The sequence below is a fragment of the Macrosteles quadrilineatus genome, unplaced genomic scaffold, assembly GCF_028750875.1.
Source record: "Macrosteles quadrilineatus isolate MER2022 unplaced genomic scaffold, UCM_ALF_1.0 Scaffold_2__2_contigs__length_208266976, whole genome shotgun sequence".
Lineage (NCBI taxonomy): Eukaryota > Metazoa > Arthropoda > Insecta > Hemiptera > Cicadellidae > Macrosteles > Macrosteles quadrilineatus.
In genome coordinates this window covers 35,062,635-35,088,472 of record NW_026542595.1, presented here as the reverse complement: position 1 = coordinate 35,088,472, position 25,838 = coordinate 35,062,635, and the positions used below count along the sequence as shown (strand labels likewise).

Genomic DNA, 25,838 nt, shown 5'->3' with positions numbered 1-25,838 from the left:
AGTCGTTTCACAGTGATGGCATTTTTATGTAATCACTTATCTATTTCCGTTTCGTTTTATCTTTCTACGCTCAGCGGAACAGCTACAAAGTTAATTTTCTGTATAAGTTGCTTTAATACAAGTTTTATTAGTTCCATTACTTATGTCAGCCACAGATTTACATTGAATATTATAATCCAAAAAGTTGTTAATGTTGCATTGATTTTGGATTACATAAAAGCAGGTTTCATTAGTTCAAACATATAATATAAAACAAATCAACATAGAAGTTTTATTACTTTGATAATGCACAGCTTTTATTATAATGTTAGTCATGGACTGAGAGTAATACAATAGGACGTTATTTAAAAGAATTAATAAAATAAAACAACAATTAGTATCAAAATTTTGCAGCTTGATCATTCCATGACATGTTTAGGTACGAGTATGTTTTATAGGTTGATAGCTGTATGGGTTTAAAAAGCATATATTAAAATGTAGTAAAAATGTTTTTCACTAAAAAAAACAGGTGTTAATGTTCTGTAAGACTATTTTGCATCTTCACTTTTTGAATGCCCTAAATACTTTTTAAGTGTCACACTTTTGTATTCATGAGATCTGAGAAAAGCGCACTATGATATCGTCATTAGCGCTACGTAGCCCCAAGCTCTTACTCTCAAGGTCTTACTTTTTAGTTTGCTTATTCTAAGGTAGACTTCCCTTGGAGTTATGCCCTGGACTAGATTGATATCAGTCTCCAGGTACACCCCACAGATAGCTGTAGAGGCTTATGAAATCACGGGGAGGGGGTTTTTCTTCATCGACATTGTTATCGATTTCCCCCATGGTGTTTTTCATCACCATGTCTGCCAGTTTCCCCGGCACTTTTTGAAAAGTTCCTGGGTCTTTGCATAGGCAGTTCTCCTCGGTGCGGCGTGATTATTACGCCTTTGTCTGACTCTATTCCTCCTACCATCATTTCGATCTACGCCATTCGCCATTTGTCCTAGCAAGGCCGCGATTTCATCGACGACCTCGTCTAGGGATGCATTAATCATGGGGTTAGACCCCATGGAGTCAATTATTGTTATTGCCAATTGATCAAGCATTGCGGCAATGTCAACTGCTGGGATCCAGTCATCAACGTCAACGTGGGATCAAGTGCCACTAAAGGTGAAATAATCGCCGTCAATGTTTCTGGGCGAGGCACCTGGAGAATCGTCAGGTGAGCCTCCGGGGTCCCCTCCAGGGTCGTCAGGGTTTCTTTAATTCCCCCTCTCCCGCCTTTCATTCCCCATTGCTTGCATCATAAGGGGGCGGGGGGACGGAGAGCCACAAGCCGGATGTATATGATCCGATCTACGGATCCGTCCCCCAGTCGATCCTCGAGTCTCCGGGAGGCTGGGGCGAGGTGTAAAGACCGCCCCTCCTGTCCGGAGACTCCAGGGTCGGCTTTGCCCTGGTGTCTAGGCCTTCCTCGGCTAGCTCAACTGGGGGCGATGCAAGCAGTATGCGCCTCACTCAGATCTTTTGGGGTGTTTCCCCTTTCGTTTTGCGGGGTCTCTACACTACCAATCTAGAGGATTTCGGGGATGAGCCCCTGAATTCAATCTCAGGCGTAATGCTTTCGTACCCACCAGCTTGGGCTACCCGAGAGATAGTGTTCTTCTCCTTATAGTAAACACAGGTGAAAGGGTCGGGGCCGCTGAAGGAGGAGAAGCTGCCTCCTCCAACGGTGGTCCCGTAGTTACGATAACCCTCGGAGAACGGGTCCGAGGGGAGTCAGGTAATTGACCAGAGATGCCGTCTTTGTCCTCGTCCGAGCTTAGTCGGTGTGGTCTATTGTTAAAACGCCTACCTGAGGCGGTCACTTGACCTGCCTGGCTATTTCCAGGCTTTGGCGATACGTGCTCTATCGCCCGAGCTTGACGGGTGGCACGTTGACGGGTCATACGGGGTTCTGGGACCGGTTCCCCTTTTCCGGGCCCGTTTCGCCTTTTCCGGGCCCAGATGCGGTTAGTCCACGGACTGCCCGCTTACTACCTACTTGTTTGTTGGTTTTTACAGGCAAATGATTAGCTCAGCTTCCATACATAAAATACTCTGGGGTATTCTTTGGTAATTAGTGTTTTCGGCCCCTTAAATTTACCTCTCATGTTCCCTCCAACATCCATACTCTGGCCTACGATACCTTTTGGATCAAGATTTATTGAAGTTAAGCATTTGTTCAGCTTTTCTCCGGTTATATATCCACATGCAAAAACCTTAACCAAGCGCTCCTCTGGTTTGACATTGGACATTGTAGTTTGATTGGTATTGCAATCCATGTGGCCAATGTAGCGAACTATGACAGTTGTGCATTCTTTTTTGCTCACATCCAGGGTAGAATCTAATATTACCCTGGATGTGTACCTTGAAATATGTAATGTAATGTAGTACCCTGAATCAGTATTGCTTACGATTGATTCAACTACCACATCATTCATTATATTTATTATATCAAATATGTTCCTGTAGCTTAAGAAATTAGATGTCAGTCTTACATTTTCAGCCCTCGCTCTGTAAATTTGTTCAAACATTTTGCATCTGGGCTATTTATGTTCCAATGAGCCTAAACAATCCTAAATGCGTCCCTTCTAAAACATCGTTTTTGTTAAACGCAATCATTTCTTTCATTTTATTGGATTGTCGAGCGAAGCTTTAAACAAATCTATTTTCAACCTAGCATCCTAGCAACCTGTGCCGATATATGGTATTTGGACGTCTCGTTGAGCCCATAATCTCTCTCTCCTCTATGCTCTGTCCACCCTCTGTAGCCGGTTGTTCCTCATATACATAAATTTCAAAAACTGCATTACAAAACCTATAATTTAATACTTGTTTTTATTATTTTCAACCCATTGTGTCCCAGTAATTCAATATTGAAAAACTTGCGTTTCCTCTGCACCACCCTGTAGAACGTTCAGTGGGCAGTGTAAACAGTGTGCAAGGCAAACAAAATACAATCACTGTCATTCCCATAACTGCCACTGTAGAATTTCGATAGCATGTAGAGTGGATTGAGTGGACTGTATATTTATAAGTTAAGCGGAGTTTTCATTCTTCAAATTAGAACACTGAGATACAATTAACAAATAGTTTTAATATTAACAAATAAACTTTCAATGATTTTACAGAACTTTAAAGAGAGATTACAGAAGAGAGAGGGATCTTGAGTCTTGATGTGTTTGTTTTTTAACTAACAAAAATTACTAATACATTATTTCATTGTTAAATCCCATATGTTGTTTTAAACATTAAAACAAATTAAAAACCAATGCCATCTGTATTTATTTTTAGTTGATAGAAAGTATTATTATAACAAATCACAATTAATTACACTGAATACTGAACATACCCCCGCCCGTGAACCACTAAGAGGGGTTCACCTAATAATGAAGTATTGAGAAAAAAAAATTATTTTAGAAATGAACATATTATTTACAATAAACTGATGGTTAACAGTCTAACTTCTTTCGTCATTCATCATTGATTGGTAGGGGTGAGACTTTAGTTATAGGTCTGGAGAGTGTTCCTGATGAAGTTTTTAACTGTACAACTCGTACAAGACCATCTTGCCCTGGGGAAGTTGAAATGACACGTCCCATTCGCCATGAAAGGGGAGGTTGATTTGGTTCATGCAATAGGACAAGATCTCCAATTTTTATGTTAGGTTGAGGACTTCTCCATTTCCCTCGTTGTTGCAACGTGTAGAGGTATTCTTTTTGCCATCTTTTCCAAAAACTTTGGGTTAAGGCTTGAACAAACTTCCACCTTGACAATCTGTTTGTTGAGACATCTTTCCAGTCAGGTTCGGGAAGAGATAAAAGAGGTCCTCCAATCAGAAAATGACCAGGAGTTAAGCAATCAATTTCGCTGGGGTCAGATGAAAGTGGGGTTATGGGCCGTGAATTTAGAATTGCTTCGATGCGAGTTGTTAGTGTGATGAACTCTTCAAGAGTAAGAATCTGTTCGCCTATGACTCTCCGAAGATGGTGTTTGACACTGCGGACAGTTCTCTCCCAAAGGCCACCTTGGTGTGGAGCTGCGGGGGGTAAGAAATGAAATGTAATGTTGTTTTCCATTGCAAACTTACTAAGAGCTTCTTGAGTTTCTTTCTGGACGAAGAAATTCTTAACAATCTTTTGAACTTCATTAGCGGCACCTACATAATTTGTTCCGCAGTCCGAGTAGATGTTGCTACACAACCCTCGTCGAGAGACAAATCTCGTCAATGCTGCTAGGTAAGCTTCGGAACTGAGATCTGTAACAACCTCTAAATGTACAGCCTTGACAGAAAAACAAATGAAGATACAAACGTATACTTTGATTGGACAGGACTTCCTTAATTTGCAAGGTTTAACTGAGAATGGGCCTAAAAAGTCCGTCCCGCAGTTGTTGAACACTCTTGAGGGTAGGACTCGTTGTGGAGGAAGATCTCCCATTTTCTGAGTTGTTGTCTTAGGATTGCATTTGAAGCATCGGATGCACTTGTAAACTCTTCTTCGAATAATACTTCGAGCAGATAGGATCCAAAACTTCTGAGATAAAACGGCTTGTAAAAACTGAGGTCCAGCATGCAAGTGTTTCAAATGGTAATGATCAACGATGAGATTGGTGACATGGTTAGTTTTGGGCAATACAATAGGATGCTTTGCAGCGTAGGATACTTGAGAGTGCTTAAGGCGGCCTCCAACACGAATCAATCCATTTTCGTCTAAGAAGGGGGAGAGAGACGCGAGACGAGAGGAACAAGGTTTTCCATCTTTCAATCTAGAAATATCTTCAGAAAAGACAGTTTGCTGAATCATTTTACAGATAGTGATTGTTGCTTTATCAAGCTCTTCAAGCTTTAAAAACCCTGATTATTTAACCTGGTTTGTAAGGTTATTTTTGAAGCGTAGAACGTAAGCAATGACTCGCTGGAGGGTTGACCAAGATGAAAACCTGTTGAATAAGTCTGGTTTTTTAGTTGTAACCATTATTGGTAAAGGTTCGACCTTACGTTCTGGCAATTGTTCGTCTTGGAGAGGGGTGAAGCGAGGAATAGGCCATGATTCCTGATCCAGAGATAACCAATTGGGACCGTTCCACCATAAACTGTTGTCTTTCATAGAAATGGGAAGGGTTCCTCTACTGGCAAAGTCAGCTGGATTACAATGAGTTGAGACATGTTTCCATATGTAAGTAGGAGTAAGTTCTTGAATTTCTGAGACTCGATTTGCAACATAAACTTTTAAGCGGTAGGGTACAGTTTTTATCCATGACAAGACTACAGATGAATCACACCAAGCATGTAATTCGTTGACAAGATAATCTTGAGAGAGTAGAGAGTTGCAATAGTTCAGGAGTTTGGACAAAAGATGGGCACCACACAATTCTAGTCTAGGGATGGAGATCTTCTTAAGAGGAGCTACTCGAGCTTTGGCAATTAACAGATGTACGTTGATTTCTCCGGAAGAACTTACACATCGCAAGTAGACACAAGCTCCGTAACCTGTTTCAGACCCATCACAAAATCCATGTAAACTGATATGAACAGCATCAGCTACGGAAACATATCGAGGTAAGCTAAGTTCACTTAAGAAAGGGAGTTGTTGGAGGAACTTAGACCATTTTTCAGTTAGATCCGGAGGTACAGGCGCATCCCATGATAAACCTAGTGCCCATAAAACTTGTATCAACGCTTTTACCCAAAGAGTGACTGGAGTCAACCAACCGTTTGGATCAAATATTCTGCTAACTGTTCCAAGTATACCTCGTTTAGTGGGAGGCGTGTCTGGGATATTTAACTGATAAGAGAAAGTGTCTGAGTTAGGTGACCATTTTATACCTAGTACCTTGAAATAAGGTTGATCTGAGGAGTTGAAATATAGAGGAGTTTCTTTGTAAGAGTCGGGGAGAGTTTCCATGATTTGAGGGCAGTTGCTAGTCCATTTCCTCAGTTCGAAACATCCTTTTAAAAGAAGTTGTTCCACCTCATTTCTTAGTACCAAAGCTTGTTCTATGCTGTTGGCACCTAATATTAAATCATCTACATATACTTGTTTCTTTAAAGCCTCAGCTGCCAGAGGGAAGTTTGCGCCTTCATCAGTGATAAGTTGGTGAAGTGTCCTTAGTGCCAAGTAGGGTGAGCAGTTGAATCCAAACACAACTGTAGTTAAACGGTAAACTGAAAGGGGGTCGTCTTTGTCATCTCTCCAATACAACATTTGATAGTTTCTATCATCTGGGTGGATCACTATTTGACGAAACATTTGTTTGATGTCACATGAGAAGACAATAGGGGAAAGTCTAAACTTTAACAGAATATCATTAAGATCATTATGTAGTTTTGGCCCGGTATGTAGAATATCGTTAAGGCTGACACCTGAGGAGCTGCGTGCGCTTGCATCGTATACTACACGAAGCTTGGTGGTTGAGGAATCTACTTTGACAATAGCATGGTGAGGTAAGTAAAATTGTTTATTATCACTATTTGGAGGAGGGTTAACAGGTTCCATGTGACTAGATGACAATAAATCATGTATGGCTTTATTATACTCTGCTTTAACTTCAGGCTGACTTTCTAATTTTCTTTCAAGTGATAGGAATCTATTGCGAGCGCAAAATGATGAGTCACCAAGAGGGGGATGATTTTCTTTTATGGGTAGCCTAACAAAGTAGCGTCCATTTGAATCCCTAGAGACCGTGTTTAGAAAGTGATTTTCACAAATTTCTTGTTCAGATGTTACATGATGTTTGATGGGAGGTTCCTCTAGAGTCCAAAATTTCTGCAGAGAATTGTGCAAATCAATATCTTGAGTACTTAATAAAGAAACATTACCCTTGCATTGAGGGGCTGTTTTTTGAGGGGCTACAGCAGGAAGAGTTGGGGCAGATCCTATGATAAGATATCCAAATACAGAATTCATGGCAGCAGGAAGATCCTTGTTAATGATGATGCGTTCACCAGTGATTACTTTAGCGAATAGATCAGCACCTATGAGCACATCTATCTTACTAGGCAAATGAAAAGTTGGATCAGCCAGGACCAAATGTTTGAAGTATTCTTTAACATTAACTGGAACTTCTGAGTGTGGGAGGTTTGAGGTTATTCTGTCTAGAATAAGGACTGGGTTGTTATCAGCAATCATTTCTCCGCTAAGAGACGATATGTTAACTTTTGACACACCTTTAGATTTAACTTCTACTGATGATAGGCCATCTATCTTGGAATTACTGGAAAATGTCCGTTTAAGCATAAGCAGGTTAGCAATATTTTCTGTTACGCAGCTTACCATAGATGCGGAGTCAATAACGGCTCGGGCTACAACTGTGTTACCGTTATTAGCTTTCAAGTGTACCAATGCAGTGGCTAGCAATATAGTGGTATTAGGGTTTGAGGAGACAGCTACAAAGGGAGGTTCAGGGTGATCATAAGTTTTATTCATTTCCTTGGGCATCGGAGCATTATCTTTAGGCTTTTGATTACCGGTAAGCTTATCATTAGGCCTATTATTAGTTGTATGTAAGAGGGAGTGATGTTTCAGTTTACAGTGAAAACATGTTTTATTTGACTTACAGTCTTTGACAGAATGAGCGGTACCTAAGCAGTTCAAACAAAGGTGGTTTTTCCTCACAAAATTGTATCTTTCCTGTACGGACAAATCTTTAAACTCTGAACATTGGTAAATGTTGTGATCACTTTTACTACAAAATGTGCATGTGGCGTTTGAGTCTCTGAAAGCTAGTAAAGTAGTGCGGTTCGGTGTAGACTTATGTAGGCCTATCTGATAGGAGTGAGGGCTGGACCTCTTACTATTTTGAGTGAAACCTACATTGCTATTGCTTGAAGTAGTTCTAGGGAACTGAGAGTTAGAGAGGTTAGCAGCTTCTAAGTAAGCACATTCATTTTCTAAAAATGTTATTACTTCACCTACGGTTGGAAGGTCTTGAGAATTTAGACGTAAGCTTTCAAACTTTTTGCGAATGTCTGCGTGTAATTTCCTTAGTAACATGGCTGAGAGCAAGATATTATCCTTGGCTATGTCATGATTGAGTGCAATGAGTGCTTGGGCATTTTCATTATACTGAGAAATGAACGAGCGAATGTTCTTGAGGGAGGAGTCAATTAGGTTAGGTAAGTCTATTATGTTGTTGAGGTGTATACTTATGATTTTCCTACTGTTTTGATACCGTTTTTGAAGAAGATCCCATGCTACATCATAGTTTTCAGCTGTGATTGGTAAATTCTTTATAAGATTGAAAGGTTCTCCCTGTAGAGTAGAAAGCAGATATTGAAATCGCTCAACTTTGGATATGTTTTCATTATCATGAACAGATACTTGAAACAGGCTAACATAAGATAACCATCGTTCCGGTGAACCATTGAAAGTTTTGAGAGATAGAGGAGGGAGTTTTAGAGAGTGGCTATCTTGGTTTGAGGAAGAGCTACTAGGCCTATGGGGTAGGCTACTTGATGGAGTATTTGTTATTGAGTCAGTGTTTAGAACAGGCCTATGACTTGTAGGATCTTGAGAAAGGTGTTTCTTCGTGAGAGTTTGAATTCCTACATATAAGTCAGATATAGTATCTTGTAATTGAAAGAGTGTATCTTCTTCATAATCATCGGGAAGCGTGTCACTATTGAATAGTTTCTCAAGGGAGGTTTCAAATTCTGAGTATTTTCTAAGTGTTTCTGACTCTAAAAGTTTCAACTTATTTATTTGTTCTTGGGACAATTCAGGTAATAAATCTAAAGCTTGGATGTTAGTTTGGATTTTGGCTAAACGATTTGCAATTGAGTTTAATTGCCTAGAGAGAGTGACGAATTTCATTTTTTGTTGTACAACAAAACAATTATTCTGAGTATTCAGAGAGAGAGAGATTAGAGATTGTCATTATTGTCTGCAATACGAGACACAGATAACAGATGGCATTGTTACATTAGCGCTATTAGTGGTTGCTATGAGCATTACAAAATACCAAATTGTACAGTTTGATACAAATTGAAATGTCAATTGAATTGATAAATTACAACAAAAACAATATGCTTAAAATATAGAGGAATCAAAGTTTGAATCAAAGTCCTTTAGATATTGACCTTTTAGATCTACAGTAGTCTTGGTAGTCTTCTTACTTCTTAGTTATGAGAAAGGAGTTAGTAGTTCATTTTTAAGGTTGCAAGTTGGAGTTGGAGTAGAACTTATTGTGACTTATAGTTACCAAAAGAGCTGAATTTCAGATGATCTGCGGCCGAAGGACCATGTAGAATTTCGATAGCATGTAGAGTGGATTGAGTGGACTGTATATTTATAAGTTAAGCGGAGTTTTCATTCTTCAAATTAGAACACTGAGATACAATTAACAAATAGTTTTAATATTAACAAATAAACTTTCAATGATTTTACAGAACTTTAAAGAGAGATTACAGAAGAGAGAGGGATCTTGAGTCTTGATGTGTTTGTTTTTTAACTAACAAAAATTACTAATACATTATTTCATTGTTAAATCCCATATGTTGTTTTAAACATTAAAACAAATTAAAAACCAATGCCATCTGTATTTATTTTTAGTTGATAGAAAGTATTATTATAACAAATCACAATTAATTACACTGAATACTGAACATAATTGAAAAACTTGCGTTTCCTCTGCACCACCCTGTAGAACGTTCAGTGGGCAGTGTAAACAGTGTGCAAGGCAAACAAAATACAATCACTGTCATTCCCATAACTGCCACACTGACGTAAATGAATCTATATTGAACGTCAGCTAATGCCATTAATACAACAGACGAAAATCCCTTGTAGTTGTAGTACATTGAGTAACATGGATGGACAATCCGAACGTGGTTTCCATCCACTGCCCCAACACAGTGAGGTAAGTTAGCTCTTTTTTCAAAGTTTTCGGAAATTTCTTTCCAATCGTCTGTTGTGAGAACAGGCATGCATTCTTGTCGCAGTTCCCAAAGAGATCCACATACATCTCTAACTATTGCACTAATTGTGGAAATTCCAAGCCTTTAACTGTAGTGGAGGTCAGTAAATGAGCACTTACTCGCCAGGTATCTGAAAAAAGAAAACTCCTTTAATAGTGCAGAAAAAATAAGCGAAAAATTACATAAACCTACAAAATAATTAGCACAACCGGGGAATTTTGTACTGATGTTGGGTGTACCTACTTTTGAACATACTAAAAGTCCCCTAAAATTGAAGCTGTGCTACGGCCGCTATATTGTAAAATGGTGGCATAATTCTGTATTTTTGGCTGTAGTGAATTTATTATTACAGATACAGGAAAAAGCAAAATATACAAAATGTAGTCCATCTAAAAATACTTTTTTTTATTTATCTTCTTTCTCTAAACCCAACGTTTATGAGTTATTTGTGATTAAGTATATTTAGTTTTTCTATTTATTAAAAAAGGCGAAACCTATGGAAATCGACGGTTACTTTCAAGGTTTAAGATATTTCATCCCATTTAGTTAAATAGATTCAAACTATAAAATATTATAATTTAACTTTATTTTATGAGTAAAACAACTCCGCCATTTTCCAATATGGCGACCGTAGCACAGCTTTAGTTTTAGGGGACTTTAAGTATGTTCAAAAAGGAAGGTACACCCAACATTTGTACCAAATTCCTTGGGTGTGCTATTTTTTTTTTTTTTTGTTGCCAAAACATATTTTTATTGTACTATAATACATCATTCAAATTAATTGACTGGATGTTTTGTTGAATATTTAAATTTATGGTTTTAAAAAGGTCAGTCAACATGTTAAACAATTTTGTGGTGTTCAGACAAACTTGTCATGAAGAAATGGTCAAAGATCCGGGACTCTTTTCAAAGCGCGAAAGAAATTTCAAGAAATCCATGAAGTCTGGAAGCGCGAGGCAGCCAAACAAGTCCTATATTTATGGTGACCAATTGAAGTTTTTGAAAAAAAAACAGTTCTACTCCATGATACGGATAACAGCTTTTCAGATAGTGGTAATTATGCTCAAACGAAGGAAGTATCTGGTGATTTGGAAAACTAAGATGGACAGGTCAGTAATAGTAAAAGTAACAAAGAAGAAGGCGTTGCTAGTGAAAGTGCTTCATTTAAAAAAAACCGAACAACGGAAGGGTAAAAAAAAGGAAAGTTGAGTTGTAGAGTTGGAACTGTTGGGTGTAATAAAACGAAGTGATCGACATAGTTCATTTTTGCTGGTACAATTCCAACATTAGAAACTTTTGATGACGAAAATATAGTTGAATTTCAACTTAGGGTAATGCAAATTGTATAGCCTAACTTACTTTTAACCAGTGTAACTTAAGTTATGACTTTGCCAAGGCGCCTAGTAAGTTTTAAGGTGTGCATGAATGTTGGCCTACCGTTAAGTTACTAAATTGGTACACAATGGCTTAGGTAAGGGGTAACTTAGTCTATAGGCTATGTTTTAGATAACACTTACCAGAGAATTCAATCACAATGGCATCGAAACATGCCCAGCCTCCCAACGAAGGTTTTTGGTGTCTCGCCACTCGACGACGTAGCTCTCTGATGGACTATTTGAAAACTCCTTCGTATTAAAGTTCTTAATCCACAGTGTTGATATAATGTAATATTTTCCTTCGTCCTCCCCGGTAAGCCATTTGACCACTGTGTATTTTGGTGTTGCACCACCGGTAGTACCACCGCTAGTCTCGCTCTAGACACTCTATAGTTGTAAATCTTCTTTTTTTGTCAAACATCTTCTGGGAAATGGTTTGACCAAGTCCTTGTGCAAAGGCAAAGGCGTCATCACCGACAAAAACAAAGTTCAAGACTACTTCCTTGGTTGTGTCATTAGAAGGCAAAGTTAACTTCAAAAGATTAACTTAAAAAGAAGGAACTCCTTCGAAAAAGAAATACTACAGATTGTAACGAATCTCCTAAAAATAATGACATAGAAGTCTTGGATGTAAACATGGATCAAATGATAAAATATTTTAAAAATAAAAAAAATATTGCTTTTTCTCACTGCATATCAGCAGATTTCCACAATCCCAGACATATGTCAGCAGGTGTGGCAGTGAAGTTCCGGAGGCAGTTTGGAAGACCTTCAACCGCTGATTGTGTCTCAAAACACCTGGCTTTCCAACAGGTGGACGGTGGTGCAGGTGTTTACAGTTTAATTACCAAGCCGCAGTACTTCACTAAACCTTGTAAACCTGATTATGACACAGCATTTCAAGAGTTCACAGACGATTTTAAGAAAAAAGGATACCAACAACTAATGTGCTCAGCTATGGGCTGTGTTAGAGATATGGTACCTCTAGAGTATTTTGTAACCCAAATATTGGAGTTCCAAAATATTACCAAATCTACAGTTAAAATAATTGTTTATGAACAAAAAAGCTACAGAGTTCTGAACAAGGGATTGAGTTTAAGAACAAACTGAAAATTTTTATCTCAATAAAAAATAATTCGTCAAATGCAACAATGATCTCGTCAGGAGTCAGAAGCCAATCCTTTGACACCAGAAGCACAACGGTTGTCAGGTCGGCAGCTCCAGGACCACACCTACATGATGTCAACAGCACCATGGACAGTGCAACTACACAAGTCAACCAAATACAGTCTATGGGTGAATACTCGGAAACATCGGCCAGTGAGTCATTACTGTCCCTGAACCTTGGAGTAACTCAGATGGAGAAGTCATCCTGTGAACCTTGCTCAACAAACACTGCACATCCAACACCTAAAGTGAGAGGACATCACCTTGAGAATTATGCAGTGGCGCTTAAAGAATGTCCACCAACATCTGATGTGATAGTGTCATGTGAAAAAAAGCAGAGCACAGTGAAAGAGTCAGAGGTCTTAAATTGTAGTGATAATGGAAATGCTTCTTTTTTAAGATCAACCAGCCAGACTTTAGGCAAAATTTAACTACTCAAGATGTTATAGAGTCAGCAGATTTTTCCAATACATTTAATTCCAAAAAAGGGGTTAATATTTTTTTCTGGAATGTTCAAGGGTTAGTGAACAAAATAGATATACTAAATGTGTATCTTAACCAATTTAAAATTGATGTCTGCATTGCAGAACACTGGCTGGGTTTACTTATATCATGCAATGTAATAGTTCTGTCCCTTTATCGACCTTACACTAAAGAAAAGGAGACGTTTTTGAAATTTTTAAATGTATTAGAAAATATTCTACAAGAAGGGATCAAATGTAAATGTGAAATTATTCTGGCTGGGGATTTTAATGTGGATTTAAATTCTTAATGTTCCAATAGTTTAGATCTTATCACTTTATGTAAAAGTTTTCACTTAAAAAGAACCATATTTGATGTAACCCGCCCGGTAATGTAAATGAAGGTTCTTGCATTGACAATGTTTTTACTTCTCTTGACTCTTTTATGTTAGATGCTAGTACTGTACATACCATTGTTTCTGATCACAATGCAATTATTTGTAAAACACTACTACAAGGTTCAGAGAATAAGAGTAACTGTAAAAATAGCATAGTCTCACGTATTATTTCAGATCATGCATGTCAACAAACAATTTAAAAATATTATATTGAAATGAAACTGTTCTAAACTAACCTTACCTAACCAACCAAACTTGCTGTAACATTTCAGAATCCCGTTTCATATTACTTACGTGCCTTTTCGTTTAATATTATTGAAGACTATATAAAGATTGTTAGGAGAAATGTTTTAAAATTGTAGGATGATATTATAAAAATACAAATAATACAAATCATCGTATTTTAAAACGTGTAGTTTTCCGCCTATCTGTGTATACGTGTAAACAACAAGTGAACATTGAAACACATACAACAGATACGTGTAAAACTCTAATGTTTAGGACACTTAGTTTTAGGATTTATTTATTTATGGGAGCTTTTTCATTTTTATGTGTACAAGGTTAGTTAGGTTAGTATACAGGGTTAGTTTTAATTATTGTTACTATCCAAGATGGCGGCTGGAAATGACCATCTTGTCAAAATGAAATGCACTCTACCCAAATATGTGTAAAAGTGGTCTGGGATTTGTATTTGAAAAAATGTAGAAAAAATGTTGGAGGTGGCAGTTAAAACTCACCCTGTATTATAATCTGTATAATCACTGTTCGAAACTTTATATTTGTATAGTACTTTTTTACACGTGCTACGAATAAGAAATAATTGTTAGCAAATTATTAGTTTTCATTCATCTCCTTGTTGTGAGTGTTCACAATCAGTTTAAATAAATCCTCGTCAATCAGTCCGTTAATCCTCGTTAAAAGCCTATTTTTTTCCCAGTTTCCTCAAACAAAGGAAGAGTGGATGTCAATTGCAGATGATTTCGATGAACTTTGGAATTTTCCAAACTGTGGAGGCAGTATCGACGGGAAGCATGTTCGAATAGTCGCTCCTCTACTCGTGATAGTGGCTCATTATATTATAACTACAAAGGGTACCGGTAGCATAGTGTAGTTTTACTTGCTTTGGTCAACGCTAGGTACGAATATCAGATGGAGGTGTCGTGGATAACACTGTGTTTGGAAGAATGCTTAAGGAAGAGAAGTTAAATTTGCCTTCTAATGACACAACCAAGGAATACTTGAACTTTGTTTTTGTTGGTGATGACGCTTTTGCCTGTACACAAGAACTTGACCAAACCATTTCCCAGAACATGTTTGACAACTAAAAGAAAAAGATTTACAACTATAGAGTGTCTAGAGCGAGACTAGCGGTGGTACTACCGGTGGCGCAACACCAAAATACACATTGGTCAAGTGGCTTACCGGGGAGGACCAAGGAAAATATTCCATCATATCAACACTGTGGATTAAGAACTTTAATACGAAGTAGTTTTCAAATAGTCCGTCAGAGAGCTACGTCGTCGAGTGGCGAGACACCAAAAACCTCCGTCGGGAGGCTGGTCATGTTTCGATGCCATTGTGATTGAATTCTCTGGTAAGTGTTATCTAAAAAATAGCCTATAGACTAAGTTACCCCTTACCTAAGCCATTGTGAACCGATTTAGTAACTTAACGGTAGGCCAACATTCATGCACACCTTAAAACTTACTAGGCGCCTTGGCAAAGGCATAACTTAAGTTACGCTGGTTGAATGTAAGTTAGGCTATACAATTTGCATTACCCTAAGTTGAAATTCAACTATATTTTCGTCATAAAAAGTTTCCAATGTTGGAATTATACCAGCAAAAATGAACTATGTCGATAACTTCGTTTTATTACACACAACAGTTCCAACTCTACCGGATCAACTTTCCTTTTTTTACCCTTCCGTTGTTCGGGTTTTTTTAAATGAAGCACTTTCACTGGCAACGCCTTCTTCTGTGTTACTTTTACTATTACTGACCTGTCCATCGTCGTTTTCCAAATCACCAGATACTTCCTTCGTTTGAGCATAATTATGGTTATTCAGACGGTAAATCATGGGCTGGATTCCGTAGCAGCTACCATCTTATACAAGTCCCTTGTCCGTCAACTACTTGAGTATGCTTCGGTTGTATGGTCTCCATACCAACTCGGCCTCACAGATCAGCTAGAGTCAGTCCAAAGACGATTCATCAGGTTCCTGTGACGCCGACAGGGGTTCAACTACTTAGATGTCCCCATTGATGTCATCTCAGAATCCTACGGGCTGCAGCCATTATCATGTAGAAGACGAGTAGCAGATGTGTCCTTCCTCTACAAGCTCCTCAACAGCAAGGTAGTTTGTCCTTACCTCCTGGAGAAGATGAATTTCAGAGTGCCCACCATCAGTACTAGGGAACAGCGTTTATTTGAGCTGGAGCATGCAGGTAGAAGTTACCTCCAGAACAGCCCTATCCCAAGGCTCATGCGTTCCGGCAAATACGTCTCGGCTTTAGTGGACCTCTTTCATGACAGCCTAGCAGCCGTCAGGCGTTCTGCGGCCGCATCCTGGTCCCCTGCCAATGAAACTTAGTGTCTCCCGTTGTTATGTTATTCGTAATTTGCTATCTTTTTCGTTTTCTGTAAATTTAATCATGTTTGAGTTATGTTATCGTTTGTTTAATACTGTTTTGTTGGATAAAATATTTACTATTGTTATTGCTTTTTCATATTCTATTTCGACTTCATTGTTATATTATAGCTTTCCTAGAAAAAGAATTACCTTGCTTTTGCTGATCGATTGTTTAACTGTATTGCCATTGCCAGTCCAAATTCTTACCTTTGTTATTGCTTTTTCACAATTATTTTGTACTTCATTGTTAATTATTGCTTTCCTAGTCATGATTTCCTGTTACCAATGTTGCCTTGATCCTGCCATAGATTTAAGTTAGTTGTTAAGTTTTCTGTTAAAATGCATGTTGTTACCACATAGGCTTCTTGTATCCACATTGTAAATTGGTGATATATGCCGTTGGAATAAATAAATAAATAAATAAATAATTACCACTATCTGAAAAGCTGTTATCCGTGTCGTGGGGTAGAACTGTTTTTTTTTCAAAAACTTCATTTGGTCACCATAACAAATAGGACTTGTTTGGCTGCCTCGCGCTTCCAGACTTCATGGATTTCTTGAAATTTCTTTCGCGCTTTGAAAAGAGTCCCGGATCTTTGACCATTTCTTCATGACGAGTTTGGCTGAAAACCACAAAATTGTTTAACATGTTGATTGACCTTTTTAAAACCATAAACAAATTATTGGCACACAGAGTCAATTTTTGTTTAGGGTTTTACACACAAGTTAGGGTATTTATATGAAATATTTCAAAACAGAAAAACAAACTGCACTAGCCTATTAACTAAAATTACAACTAAACAAAACTGCACAAAATCACTGCCCATCACCAACTAAGTCATGTATTCAGGATATGGCGGGAAAGAGTCAACTGCACCATGCGCCGATCAGTGTCACCCGCACACGCCATTCTTATGACCTGACGCCAAACGGCGTCATTCACAGCGACCGTCTTAATTTAGTTAATAGGTCTAAGTAGGAATAATGATATCATTAGCTATACGCCTGTTGACGTTGAATCCGTAACTTCAATGTCAATGCCAAAAGTGATTTTTGCCTTGAAACTAAGTTATTCACTAGTTTTTTGAAATTAAAAAATGATAAAATATATGGCTTCTCCTATTCCTAGACCTACTTCACCCTCAGCGGTTTGATAAAATACATTTTAGCTGTATAATGTTGAAACAAACTTGTCTTTATGACGTTCTTAGTGAAACGTCACAGGCTTATAGTGTATTTAAATCTAAAAATTAGTAAATCAGCCGTAGCCTAAATTTATTAATTTTTTCAGGTAAGACGTACGATAAGTATCTTAAACAATGGATGGTAAAACCATATGACAACATATGACAGCAGATGTTATGAAATTTGGCCCTGTTGACAATTATAGTGCTTTCAAGTTTGAAAATTTTATGCTTAGCATAAAGAACAAACTAAGAAAACATGACAAACCCCTTCAACAGGTGGCAAAAAGGCTAGAAGAAGCCTACAACAGTGAGTCACCCCACAAAACAAATATCACTCAAATAGAACCTTGTTTTCCTCAGTCTAATGACAGTGGTCCATTGCCTGTTGAATTTGAAAGGGTTGAGATGCAATACAAAACCTTTGAAACAAAGCAATTTAAGTTAAACTGTAAGGACAATAAGAACAACTGTTGCATGTTGGAAGATGGAACAGTAGTTTCAATATGCAATATTGTTGTAGTTAACAACCAGAGCTTCGTTGTTGGAATGGGTCACTCTGTTCTTGACGACTTATATATTAATCCCTGCAGATCAAGTCCGTTCAACATTTTCAAAATAAAATTCAAGACCAATTTAAAAGTATGGAAAACAAAAGAAATAGTAGCAAAAATGTGGAAAATGCCTCTTTCTGACAACCATTTTTTAGTAATGCCAATCATCCACACATTTTTCTAAGTATCTAGGCTGAACTAAATATAATTTAACTATCCAATTCACTTATCTCCAACACTTCTCACTCGTCTACCAGAACATCGTTGACATTTGATTCAAATTTTGCTCACATAGAACAATATATACTGGAGTCTAAACCTTCGCTAACTCATCACGATGTTGTCCCCTGGCGCTGCGGAGTGGGGGAAATGATTCTCCCTCCACCTCCCCTCTAGACGGCGTCCAAACAAGCCCGCGTTGTTTTACATGCATAAACCTATGCTGCAGTTTTTCAATAAGTAAAAAAATGAATATTTATAAAATTAAACTGTCATAAACTAACCTAACCAACCAAACTTGCAGATTATATAAAAAAAGATTTAAAATAAAAAGCGAATGAAGGTTTACTAATCGAAAAAATAGTTCTGTTCATAAAATAAAATTATAAATGCCTTAAATTCAATTTTATAATTTATTAACTTTAAAATTAAACTGTCATAACCTAACAAAACCAACCAAACTTGCTGATAATAAAAAAATCGAACGAAGGTTTACTAATAGAAAAAAAATAGTTCTAAACTAAAACTATAATAGCTCAAATTGAATTTTATAATGTTTTATTAACAAATTAAACTGACATAACCTAACCAAACTAACCAAACTTGCTGATCATGCAAAAATCTTAGACAAAAAGTTAGTGCTAAAGAGAGGATTCGAACCTGGTACCTTTACATTGTCAGCCCGGCACGTTATCCATTAGACCATCGAGGCCATACCGTATTGTTGTGGTAATGGTGTTCCCTCAGCCAATAAAATGCTGTGCTTCCCCCACTCCGCAGTGCCAGGGGACAACATGAGTTAGCGAAGGTTTAGACTCCAGTACAATACTGAAGCTGTTATTTGTTAATGAGAGTGCAATGGTTAACTTATTAACTAACTTCTTCAAATTTAGGGGCGAAGAAATTAGGCCTAGCTGTAGAATTACCGAGTAGTGAGGGCGTCCTCTGCCACCAAATTGGTTGGGCGCGCTCAGAGTGTGCCGAAATAATTCTGTTTAGTAAAGGGACCAAAGGACCTTGCTGCGAGATTTTACATCTAGCTTGGAATTTTCCTATAAATAAACTGATCACATGTTATCCCATGTACATCATGGACGTTCTGGTTGTTCATTACTAAAATACTTCATATTTATGATGTATTCTATGACTAGGAACAATGCCCGTTGTGGTTAAATACAACGGTCTCTAGTAAAATAACGGTTATGAAATCCATACACCACTTTACTCACTAATATTAATGGTACAGATAAAGCACATAACATTACAATCACACACTTAAAATAAGGAACACACACTTTAAACACAAATACAAATTGTTAACAAAAACATAATCACAATCGTTTTAGTACTTATCTGCAATCAATGATACGTAACTCTATTTTTATTTAAGTTATTTTATATGTCTTGGTCTTAAAATACTTCAAAGGCTTTCACTTGAGATATTGGTAGTTTTAAGATATATTGGTAGTTTTAATCAGTTAAGTTCAAGATACTGTATCGCTCAATCAGAAAATATAAATTTGATTATATCTTGGATATGGAATTTAGTTTTAGATATACTAGCTGTTACCCACGGGCTCCACCCCGTTTACTACATAAGTATTAATAAGACTATTGATTGGTTAAGTTAAGCTGAAATAAACAAAGCAGAATACAGTAATGGTAATACAAACAAATAATAACAGCTGAGGTATTTTTAACATTAGGTAAATGGAAAGTTCCCTTTGGAAAGCAATTACGACCTTATAGGGCAATTTATGAAATAATGGATAATTTTGCGCAAGGTTTCTCGTCATGACGAACATTTTAAGTATATGGTTTGTGGGGGTGTGACTTGTAGTTTTCTCAAAAGTTCATGGGTACTTTTGGCTTTATATATAGAATATTTACTTAATTCTAATTAAATTATTCTATTTGTTTTGACCAAAGAACCTTCAGTGAAATACCAGCTTCCATTTGATTATTGATTATTAAGATCGGACGTACCTAAATCACACAGCTAGACCACGAATTGTAAAAAAAATGGAGTTATTTATCATAGATTTATAGTCAAACGATCTTGCTTCCAACCTCAACAGTACTTTCATAATTGTTTGCAAATCTTCACAAATTAACCTTTCCAATGACCTATTAATTAATAAAATCGGTTCAGTAGAACTGTAGATTTAATTGTACAAAGTTTAACAACAACACCTTTAATTCAGTGTTTTCTCACTACTGTAAATTGGGAGGTTGCTTAACGTTTTTGCAAATAACTTTGAAATGGCGAGGAAATCGACCAAAGTGGAAGGTGATATTCTGAAAGAGAATACAATTTCCTACAAATTACTACTAAGAATTTCTTGAAAATACTCAATAAAGGCAGCCTAAATTTGGCTACAAATATATACTTGGAAATATAAACTTGGAAAAAATTGAGTTTTAAATGTATTATTGTTTATTTTTATTTTTTCACCTCAAATATCTAATAAAATCAAACTTTTATAATTATTTGCAAATCTACATGAATTGGGCTTTCCAACGACCCATTAAGTAATACAATCGGTCCGGTAGAAGTCTAGATTTAGTTGTACAAAGTTTAACACAAATATATCTAATTCAGTATTTTCTCACCACTATAAATTTGGAGATCACTTAGCTTATTGCCAATAACTTTTAAATGGAGAAAAAATCTACCAAAGTGGATGTAATATTCTGAAAGAGAATAAAATTCACTACAAATAACTACTATGCACTTCTTGAAAATACTTAATAAAGGCAGCCAAAAGCTGGCTACAAATAGAATCTTGAAAACAGAAACTTGAAAAAAGCTGTTTTCGATGTATTTTTGTTATTTTTACTTTTTCACCACAAATATTTAATCAAATCACAATTTTATAATTATTTGCAAATCTACATGAGTTAGGCTTTCCAATGACCCATTAATTAACAAAATCGGTCCGGTAGAAGTCTAGATTTAGTTGTACAAAGTTTAACAAAATATCACAAACTCAATATTTTCTCCTTACTATAAATTCAGAGGTTGCTTAGCTTTTTTGTAAATAATTTTAAAATTGTGAGTAAATCAACCAAAGTGGAAGGTGACATTCTGAAAAAGGATAAAATTTCCTACAAATTGATACCATACACTTCTTGGAAGTTAAAAAAAAGGCTGCCAAAAGTCGCACCCAAATAAAAAGTGTGAAAAACACCGTTTCCAATGTATTTCTTATGGAAAACATGTTTTTTTTTTATTTTGCACCATAAACCATAACAAAAACTAACTTTCATAATTATTTGCAAATCTACACGACTTAAGCTTTCCAACGACCCATTAATTAATAAAATCGGTCCAGTAGAACTCTAGATTTAGTTGTACAAAGATTTTTAAAACTGAATTATACGGGTGTTTTTTTAAAAACTTGCATCTTTATTTATGTAAAAACCGCAATAGATAGAAATATGCAGTTTGCGGGAATCATCTATTGACGTAGGGGGACCAATTGTTTTGAATTCAACGTTACATTCACATTCCCCCCCTTTCCCCCCCTGCCCCCAACTTATTTTTTTTAAATAGCAAGGTACGCCTTGTGACATATCAAATAAAAGAGCATAAAAAAAGAAAATGTTTGATGAAAAGAAATTGAAAATCGGTTCATAAATTTGTGAGATATTCCCCCCTCACCCCCCCGGAACTTATTTTTTTTTTAATAGCAAAGTACCCCTTGTGACATATCAAATGAAAGAGCATGAAAAAAGAAAATTTTTGGTGAAAAAAATTTTAAAATCGGCTCAAGAATTTGTGAGATAATCACCCCCCTTTTCCCCTACCCATAACTTGTTTTTTTAATAGCAAGGTACCCGCCCTTGTGACATATCAAATGAAAAATAAATTTCACCAAAATTTTTCTTTTTTTATGCTCTTTCATTTGATATGTCACAAGGGGTACTTTGCTATTAAAAAAAATTAAGTTCCAGGGGGGTAAGGGGGGGAATATCTCATACATTTATGAACCGATTTTCAATTTTTTTTTCATCAAACATTTTCTTTTTTCATGCTCTTTTATTTGATATGTCACAAGGGGTACCTTGCTATTTAAAAAAATTAAGTTGGGGGCAGGGGGGGAAAGGGGGGGGAATGTGAATGTAACGTTGAATTCAAAACAATTGGTCCCCCTACGTCAATAGATGATTCCTGCAAACTGCATATTTCTATCTATTGCGGTTTTTACATAAATAAAGATGCAAGTTTTTAAAAAAACACCCTGTATATAGAATAGATAGGGTATGTTTTTTGTTCCTAATTGTTGTTATTGCATTTTAAAAAAATTTTCTACTTTATATCAGTGTGCAAATAACTTAGAATATGGTTTTTATTTGTTTTAGGCAATAATAAATGCCATTTCAAGTGTGCCTGTTTGATGATGGCATTCAGTTCATGCCTCTGGCCTGAATTAATGAGGACCACTGCCGGTATCCACCATACATAAATCAATTAAGGATAAACAAAGCTATTTCTATGGAGGAAGAGCCACAAGATGACTGGGCCACTCACCGTGTACTCAGAAAATTTGGCAACCCAACAGGTAGGCTACTTAAAAAAAAGTCTTGAACTTTTTAAATATGACAAAATGACCCAATGTGTGAGATCTGATGAATATTTGGATGTTGTGTTTTTTGGGTTTAACTATTTATTAGGTTAAACCACTATTTTAATTTTGTTTGGGCCTAATTCAACCCCTGACTGAGATCTTTTTTTTTATGTACTACTGCATAAATCTAACATAAGCTCAACAATCTAGAACTAGCCTAGTCAAATGTAAAATTTGTGTTACATTTCTCACCCCTCTCATGTAAATGTGACACACAACTTTTTAGCATGCAACTTGAACTTTTTATGTTACTTTATACTGTGTTACGCTATTTTATTCGTATAGTTTCATCTTTCTATCATCTATATTTATTCCATAATAAGTACATGTATATTTAAGACCCTCTGTATGTCAGAACCCAGTGGATTGTTTTTTAAATTTCTCTAAAATGGCGCTGGACCTTGCTACTTTACCAATTTTATATCAATCACCCAAGCCATTACTATTTGAAAAGTGGGGAAATTAGGGGTAAAGTGAGGAAACTTTCACTTTGTTTAATAGCCATCAGAAGATTGCATTCTTAAATAAATTTTAAACTTAAAAAACCTCAAAGATGTACGTTACAATATATTACAGTTAACCGTAGTTTTGGTTAAAGGATGTTTTACTGTTACTAAATAATCACAGGTAGCTTAATGTAGCCTTAACATATATATATATATATATATATATATATATATATATATATATTTGTATTACGAAACAGACTATGATTGTGTTATAGAACTACACTGATGCTGTAAATAAGGCCAAAATTGCAGAGGAATTTTCTGATGTCGACACAGATGATGTTGATGCAAATAAAATCAAAAGAAGAGAAAGGGCTGCAAAAAGGTTGGATTTTGAAGATGACGACCCAAAAAGTTTGCTATGGGCAATGCCAAAAAACATTTTAAAAAGATGAAACCTCAACAACTAAAAAGTATCCCTCCTCTACTAACACCACCACCTAGGAGGTCACCTAGGAAAACCCCTCCCTCCCATTCCCTGATCGTCAAAATGAAGTAGTATAATATACATGTATAATATACCATTGTAATCTGGTCGGACCCTGTGACCATAGATGCACCAGCCCCACACTTGGGGGGACCATGAAGCGTGATCATGATGTAACGTTCAAATTATTGGTTCGTCGTAACATTCTCTAGAATTATATACTTGATACTTGATACTTGAAGATTTCCCACTGGAAGTGTCACTGCGCCGTGGTCGTCAAAAAAATATTGGCCTTTTCATTTATCTTCTAAGTACTCTGTCAGTGAGTAGTATGGCCTCTTCAATAAATAATTCTTGAGTAACATCTTGAATTTTTCTATTTCTTCAATATTTTTTATTTCAGTTGGGATCTTGTTATAGATTTTGGAGCACATAAATTTAGGGCCATTTGCTACTAAAGTGGAGTTTACTTGGGTTAGGTGGACATTTTTACATTGCCTTGTGTTGTAGTTGTGGAATGCTGCATTTATTAGGAACAGTTGTGGGTTCTTCTTTACGCTCAGTGCTGACTCCAGGATAAAAAGTGCTGTCATGGTAAGGACCTTGGCTTCTTCAAACAGTGGCTTACAGTGTGCGAGAAATGGTTCCAAGAAAATAGATCTCATTATTCTTTTTTGTAGGAGAAGTACTCGTTGGGCAGCTGGGCTGTTTCCCCATAGTAGGATCCCATATTTCATGATGCTGTGAAAACAGCCATGGTATATCTTCATTAGTACTTCTTTTTCCAGGAGTGGTTGGAGCCTTCGAACCATATAGCAAACTGCCGTGAGTCTCACAGATATATCAACTTATATGTTCGTCGTAGTACTGTATTACACTAAAATAATCAACTTTACTTCTTTTATTATGGTTTCTTGTATCATACCGATCTTATTTTACTGTTTAATATTCTGCCAGACAGACAAACTAATGGATATGTTAGATTCATGGTGATAATGAAATTGGTAAAGTATAATAAAGATTGTGGTTCACACTATAGTGTGTTTGGATTAAGAATAGATTAAATAACGTGTTATACATTTTATTGATTTATTTGTTAGGTAATCTAACCAATGATAAATGCTTCAAACTTACTTACCTTACCTATTGTATGAATTGATGGTTTTATAGCATGTGCTACCAGGGAGATGAGTTTCACTAAAATGTCACGTACTGAAGGGATTCTTTAATCCACAGGTTTTGACTTAAAGTATCATACAGTGATTCGTGTGCAATTACAAAATTGATGTGGGGTTACAATCTGTGAATGCGCATAAAATAGTTTAACTAATAAAATATTTCTGATTATAATAATATTCTTCCAATCAATGTAAACAATTTTTTAAATGTATAGCAGGTTTAAAAGTGCCAGTAAAGTGTCAGTGTTTGATCAGTATGATCTTACAGGATGATTTTACAGGAATATAATTTTAGTAAAATAAAAGTGAATGACTTACTTTAGTTTTTTTTTTTTCAATAATTTGGCAAATAAAGTTTGGTTTTGTAATTGAACTAATAGTCTCAATAATTCATTCTTTTTATTATAATTAAAAAACAATTTTAAGTATTGAAAAATTGACACGTACCATAGAATAGCATACAAACACAGGTGGAATGGGACCCAAGCCAGATCCTGGTTACAGGGCCAATTATTAAATGTGGGGGTCATGATAATATGTGGCGAATATTATTAGAGGTTGTTTTAAGCACTCCCTCATTGTACTCAGTCCAAACAATGAATACATAGCCCCGTCACAGTTAACTTGCTAACAATGTTAATTTTTACTTCTAAGATAATATATTTTTATTAAAATATCATATAGTCCATACCAGAATACATAATACTGAGCCTTTAACTCTCGTTTTACTACATTGATATAAATTTGAAGGTACGACTTACTTACTACCTATTTTTTAAGAAATATTTCAAATGTAAGCTGTAAAGAAAACAACCAACACCCAAACGCGTTTGTCATTTTTTTTGTTTCACATTAAAGGCAATTTTAATTTAATTCGTCACACTTAGATGTATGACCATATTTAAACTTATTTGATCATGCATGGATAAAGATTTCAGCAATAGACTACTCAATCCGTAGCTAAATCCAATCTAAATTTATTTAGGTCATATTTTTTTATACAATCAAAATTAAAAGAACTGTCTCGTAAATGTGAGAAGGGTCTCGTAAATGTGAGAAGGTTTATAACAAGGGGTATCCAACTACCTTCGAGAGTCAATTGTACTTTTGGCTCTCGAATGGGTAATATGTTACGCAAACCCGATTGAACCGAGAATTTACT

General features: G+C 36.3%; 2 protein-coding genes across 2 annotated transcripts; both read right to left on the bottom strand.

Annotated features, from left to right (window-relative positions):
- Positions 1-3,497: 3,497 nt before the first annotated feature.
- On the bottom strand, positions 3,498-4,829 carry LOC128984069 (uncharacterized). The gene has a single exon (XM_054403353.1). It carries the CDS (start codon positions 4,827-4,829, stop codon positions 3,498-3,500), a length of 1,332 nt encoding a protein of 443 aa, XP_054259328.1.
- Positions 4,830-4,883: 54 nt separating this feature from the next.
- LOC128984068 (uncharacterized) lies at positions 4,884-7,463 on the bottom strand. The gene has a single exon (XM_054403351.1). The coding sequence runs from the start codon at positions 7,461-7,463 to the stop codon at positions 4,884-4,886; it is 2,580 nt and encodes an 859-aa protein (XP_054259326.1).
- Positions 7,464-25,838: the final 18,375 nt, after the last annotated feature.

Excerpts from the sequence above, each read along its gene's own strand:
- LOC128984069 (XM_054403353.1), bottom strand. The coding sequence starts at position 4,829 with ATGATTCAGCAAACTGTCTTTTCTGAAGATATTTCTAGATTGAAAGAT.
- LOC128984068 (XM_054403351.1), bottom strand. The coding sequence starts at position 7,463 with ATGCCCAAGGAAATGAATAAAACTTATGATCACCCTGAACCTCCCTTT.